Source organism: Anabrus simplex, chromosome 3 (genome assembly GCF_040414725.1).
Source record: "Anabrus simplex isolate iqAnaSimp1 chromosome 3, ASM4041472v1, whole genome shotgun sequence".
Taxonomy (NCBI): Eukaryota; Metazoa; Arthropoda; class Insecta; order Orthoptera; family Tettigoniidae; genus Anabrus; species Anabrus simplex.
The window spans coordinates 226,183,118-226,189,117 of record NC_090267.1 but is presented as its reverse complement, the minus strand read 5'-3'; the positions used below and the strand labels follow the sequence as shown (position 1 = coordinate 226,189,117).

At 37.6% G+C, this 6,000-nt stretch overlaps 1 protein-coding gene across 2 annotated transcripts in view; it reads right to left on the bottom strand.

Moving 5' to 3' along the window:
• Nucleotides 1-252: 252 nt before the first annotated feature.
• Nucleotides 253-6,000, bottom strand: part of LOC136867174 (complex III assembly factor LYRM7) — a 92,331-nt gene continuing 86,583 nt past the window's right edge. For both annotated transcript variants that reach the window (XM_067144295.2, XM_067144296.2), the window contains exons 4-5: nt 839-920; nt 253-422 (exon numbers count right to left, since the gene is read on the bottom strand). In XM_067144295.2, coding sequence (XP_067000396.1) covers nt 358-422; nt 839-920 — 147 coding nt within the window. In that variant the 3' untranslated portion in view covers nt 253-357. The remainder of the gene's footprint in view (nt 423-838; nt 921-6,000) is intronic.

Genomic DNA, 6,000 nt, shown 5'->3' with positions numbered 1-6,000 from the left:
GAAACGTCTGGTTTGTGTCTTAGTATATTCAGTTTTCTTCTATGGCTGTGAATCGTGGACAGTGAAGGCCAAGGACAAAAAGTGCATTGATGCATTTCAAATGTGATGCTGGCAGAGGATTCTACGAATATCTTCGATGCAGAAAAGATCTAACTCCTCCATAATTTAAGAACATGGTATCCTGAATTGAATTTCAATTCTTGTTAAACAGAGAACCCTGCAGTTCTTTGGACATGTAATAAGGAGAAAAAATAGCCTTGAAAAACTAGTTGTGCATTTATGTATAAAATACTACAATAATGTTTACTATTTACAACTGATACGGAATCATTGTTCTCTTTTCAGAATTTGTCGATATCATCTTTTACATTCACTGAAAGGAACGTTGTCCAGCTTCCGAGTCTCTGCAGTAATTCTTAATTCTGGAAGAGAAAAGAATGTTTTACTGAGTTTATCAGACAGAAGTAAACATTAACAGAATTACAGTCAAACCTTATTTGAATGTGAATGCCTGTAATGAGATAGATGGATCCCTCCCATACACTCCATACCAAAAGGTCTGAGGTAATATTGCTGTTTATCTCTTTCTCAATTAAATCTGAATACAGAACAGGCAGTAAAGGAAAACAAAAAGAAATGTACAAGTAATTACAATTAAAGAGGAGAAAATAAAAAATACATGATTCATTAGTTAACTGTTATTCTGTCTAAGTCTGCAAAGGAACTGAAGTAATGTTTTCCTCAACAATACTGAAGTTATATCAAATGTGTTCAAATAAATTATCTATCCATTACCATTATCATACTTTAAATCTAAATCCACTTTAGAAATACACACCATAAGTACCAGGTTGTACTTCTCGAGCTTGTACTACAGATGCTTTAAGTTCAATCTCTACAGCTTCTGCAAATTTCAGCAACTGCAAAACAAGATGAAGTTATGAGTTAAGAAAATTATTCCCAGAAATGTTTACTGTATAAATAGAGTATTGCATTAGTTCAAGTAACTCAAGATTATGGTACAGTAAAACCTTGATTATCCCTCCCTCAATCCACCGTTCTACAGATTATCCATTGCCTAAAACAATAATTACAGGAAATTCATTTCATTTTAACAGGAGCCTCCGTGGCTCAGACTGCAGCGCGTCGGCCTCTCACCACTGGATACCGTGGTTCAAATCCCGGCCACTCCACGTGAGATTTGTGCTGGACAAAGCGGAGGCGGGACAGGTTTTTCTCCGGGTACTCCGGTTTTCCCTGTCATCTTTCATTCCAGCAACACTCTCCATTATCATTTCATAGCATCTATCAGTCATTAATAAATCACTTTGGGAGTGGCGACCCCATCGTACTAATAGCCTATATCTGCTTCATTCATTCCATCCCTGACCCGGTCAATGACTGGAAAACAGGTTGTTGGGTTTTTTTCATTTCATTTTAAGCCCGTATTGCCAATTGTATCAAATTTAAGATTTTTAATCAAAATGTCTACCGTTATACTGTTAGTTGTTTTATTTTTCAAGTCAACATAAAATACATTAATTCAGGATGTTTCATCTACCTCATGCACATCTTCAGCTGATATATAAAAGACAAGTTAAAATAGAACAAGGATATTATTAACACATTAAAAGAATAAAATATGATTCGGTTGTCGAATACGTCAAGTAAACTGCAACAAATTTTCAAGAAAATGTCAAAATAAGAATGTTTTAAAACTGTAAAAACCAGTGATGATGTGCACCATGTTTTAGGCTAGAAGGTGTTGGCATGAGCGTTATTAGCACACAAAATGTTTTCGTTGATACTATGGCTGCTGAACATAACCCTTGATGTGTTGGATTCGAAGATCAGTGCTATTCTTGTGAAGTTACAGGGTGATAAACACGAGGAACCTTCGTTTAAAAACGCATGTACCAAATGTCAGATTCTGCCACAAGAAGAAAGATGGGCCTAAAATGGAAATGAAAATTAATGTTATCTTTAAATTTGGATGTGTATTAAATACCTATATGACAGAGGTACTCCTGACTACTTACGTCTTCACCGGTCCCCTATGGTTCTGCTCCGTGCTTGCAAAGATCGCATGTTTGTGAAAGCGAGCAGACAGGAAAAGGAGTGAGGGAACTAAGAGTGAGTGGACAGGGAATGGGAGGGAGTGTATTGCTCTGTTTTGATGTATAGTTATGAGTAATTTCTTAATTATTACTTTAATTAGCACATTCACGTTCTCAGAAATTTCATTTAAATTGTATATCAGATTACTTTTTTTTTTTTTTTTTTTTTTGTATGTTGATGAATATATTCTCCAAAATATTCAATAAGTTGCCTTTGTTGGCGAAATGAAGGGACTGTAGGAATTGTTCTATGGATGTAAAAGAATGGTTGGAATCTGATATGTGAGAACCCACAGAGAAAAATCTATTGTATTTTGTGTCATTGACGTACTGGTTATACTGAATATAAAAATTACATCTGTTTTCATCTGGCACTGACTTAATTTTGTTTAGAAACCCCTGATTATGTAGAGTTTTGTAATTTAACCAAAAATCTAATTTTGCAACCACATCAGAAATTATACTCCTTTGATTTCTAAAACTTGTACATCATTATACCAGTATCCACAACCATCAAACTGATTAAAGATAACTTGCTAAAACATAGTAAATTAAGCAAACAGGAAATAGAAAGAGTTTATAGCTATCCTGGAATTTCTAACTTCTAACAATTATTTTACTTTCAACGGCTTCTTTTATAAACAAGAAGGTCTTACTATTGGCACTACAGCCCTGGGGATAATGACTGAGATATACATAGATAGATTACTTGAAAAAAAGCTACAATCCTTAACAACATCAAAGGAATATCATTTTGAACGTGTTATGTGGATGACATATTCGCTATTATAGACCATGTTACCAATGGAAATTCCATACAAAACCAATTGAATAGGGTTGACCCATGGATTAAATTCACATCAGAATCTGAAATCAATTTTTAACAATTTTTTTGATCTCGTCATTAGCAAAAACTCAGAAAAACTCTTGTACAATATTCACTGAGAGGCCGAGTCACGGGAAGGAGTGTCCCATTAGAAAATGTTCCCTGTATGACCCCTGAGCGATGCAGCTAGCTGCGGCATAGCTGAGCAGACTGTCACAGACACCAGTATCATGAAGATGGCAACATGTCGCGAGTTAACCAACTCTGAACGTGGGATGCTCATCGGCGCAGAGCACATGGGTCATAGCATTGTGGAGATTACACGCAAATTTGGGTTTCTGAGGTCAACAGAGTCGAGGGTAGATCCTTAATATCACAGAGAGAATGTTACTACCAGCATAAAAGACCAGAGGTGTTTAACAAATGGACATCACGTCCCCTTAGCAGAATCATACTGGGTGCTCAATGGGCTACTGTGAGTCAGATCGCCGGCCAGTTGAATGTTGGGAGTCAGGAACCCATTTCTACCAGAACTGCAAGGAAGAAACTGTACCGCATAGGCTTCAACAGCCAACGACCAACTCATGTCCCTTTGCTGACAACTCAACACAGGGCTGGACAACGTGCATGGGCCCGCGAACATCAGCAATGTAGCACGGAACAGTGGTGGCATGTGGTATGGTCCGATGAATCCCAGTTCCAGTTGTATCAAGCTGATGGGTGCGTGAGAGTGTGCTGTATACCCCATTAAGCTATGGATCCTGTGTGTCAAGAAGATTGTGTCCAGGCGGGAGATGGCTCAGTTATGGTCTGGGCAGCATTCTTATAGTCACAATTAGGCCCCATTGTCCAGCTGTAGGGAGCGCTCACAGGTGCACGTTATGTGGACATTCTTTCAGACCATCTGCATCCCTTTCTGGCCCTAGGGTACCCTGATGGAGATGACATGTTTCAACAGGACAATGTGCCATGTCACTGCTCTGTAGTAGCATGCAGGTGGTTGAAGGAGCACTCCAATGAAGTTACAACCATGGAGTGACCCTCCAGATTCCCTGATCCTAATCTAATCGAGCATTTATGGGATGCTCTCAACACTGGTAAACGCTTTATGAACCCGCACCAACTACACAAGACCAATTGTCGGTAGCAGTGCAAGATGTGTGGGTCCAGATTTATCCAACACGATTCCAACACCTTGTAGAGTCGATGCCTCACCGTATTGCTGCCGTTTTCAGTGCTTGTGGAGGAGCAACTCATTATTAACATCACATTCAGTGTCTTCCCATGATTTTTGATCACTCAGTGTATATAGAAAACCTACTCAGACAGTAAACACCATTCATAAGGAATCCACACACCTGGAAGCCAACTAAAGAGCCTCATTCTATAGCTTAATTTAAAGAGCCTTAACATCCCCTTGTCAGGTGAAAATTGGAAAACACCAATTATTCCATAGCAAGCAAAAATGGTTTCAATAAAGATTTTATAGATAAAATTGGCAACAAAATCAATATCAAACCCATGTAAACAATGCTTAAAGAATCCAAAAAGAAAACAGACAATTATGCACTTTTCACTTTTGGTAATGAGAACATTTATGAAATTACCAACATTTTTTTAAAACACAACATCTGCATATCTCTCAAAACTGTTAACAACAATGTAAACCTTTTTAATAATCAGCATACAGTTAATAATATTATAACAAATTCCAAATATTCAAATTCAGTCAATGTCAAGCTAGCTACGTGGGTCAAACTGGATGTAATATTTATATTCGGTATAATAAACATATCAATGCCACAAAATACAATAGATTCTCCACTATGGAGATTCCAACCATTCTTTTACATCCGTGGAACAAGACGTACAGATCCTTCAATTCAACAACAAAGGAAACTTACTCAATATTTTGGAGAATATATTCATCAACATAGATCAAAAATGCAATCCAATTAGTGATGGGAAGCGATTTGCAAATCTGTTACTAAATCACTGCTAGTGTGAAATCACAGTTCAACCTGCTAGCAGGTTGGCCAGACTAGCAGGTCTTAACTTCGATTGTGATGTTAAACTAACGTGATCAACCAGCGTGAAACACACAGGAAGGCCAATAGTAGCAGTTAGCAGACTAGCAGTTAAGAAAGCAGTAGCAAATTATCTAATCCGTACCGGCAGCGCTGCGCTGCGAGAAATTGATAAACTAATGTGGTCAACCAGCGTGAAACGCACAGCAAGGCCAATAGCAAGGTAGTTAGAGTAAAAGGTAGGGATCACCCGCAGGTCTCCCCACCACGCTTGGCCGTCAATGACGTCAACTTGAACCCTCAGCACCTTGTCTTCTGTCTGAGGTAGGCTAATGCACAGCTGTAAGCTATTCTGTTTTAGCCACAAGTTAGAGATAAGGGAACTTCATTGATATTTTAACATCACTTCACAAAAGGCATTCCACTTCACTATTACAATAGAGTAATAATAATAGGAGAACAAATATAGTGTAAATCCAGCAGCGTTTCTGAAGTATTTCGATCTGTATAAAAGGTTGTAACAATGCTAAGACTGTGATCGCAGTGGAATGACCATTCCATATGTTCATGTTCTCAACACCTATGATAACAATAACAAGGGGCTCTATTGTTACAGATGCGAACACCAAAGCTTGATGACTACAAGAAATATATCCATTGTTACAAGCAATATTGGGAAACTATATACTGTACACTGTCAACAACACAAACAGCAAATGTTAGGAAACTGTCCACAAAACAAACAGTACAGTAAATGTTCTCCTCCAAACGCCAGGAACTGGAAAATTCCACGTTAACATTAGATAGGCCATATAAATTAATGGCCTGTATATTAACATTCTTAGCACTGGTTTCATATACAACATAATAAATTGCCTTTCATAAAAATATAACAGGTATGTTATACACAAAGTATAATGTTGATATTAAAGAATATCAAGCACACTTATCCCTAGCATCAGTGGAATTTCTTTGCTTTACTTCTTTCTTCATCGATATAGTATTAACTGAAACCCGGTCTCTTGAATGT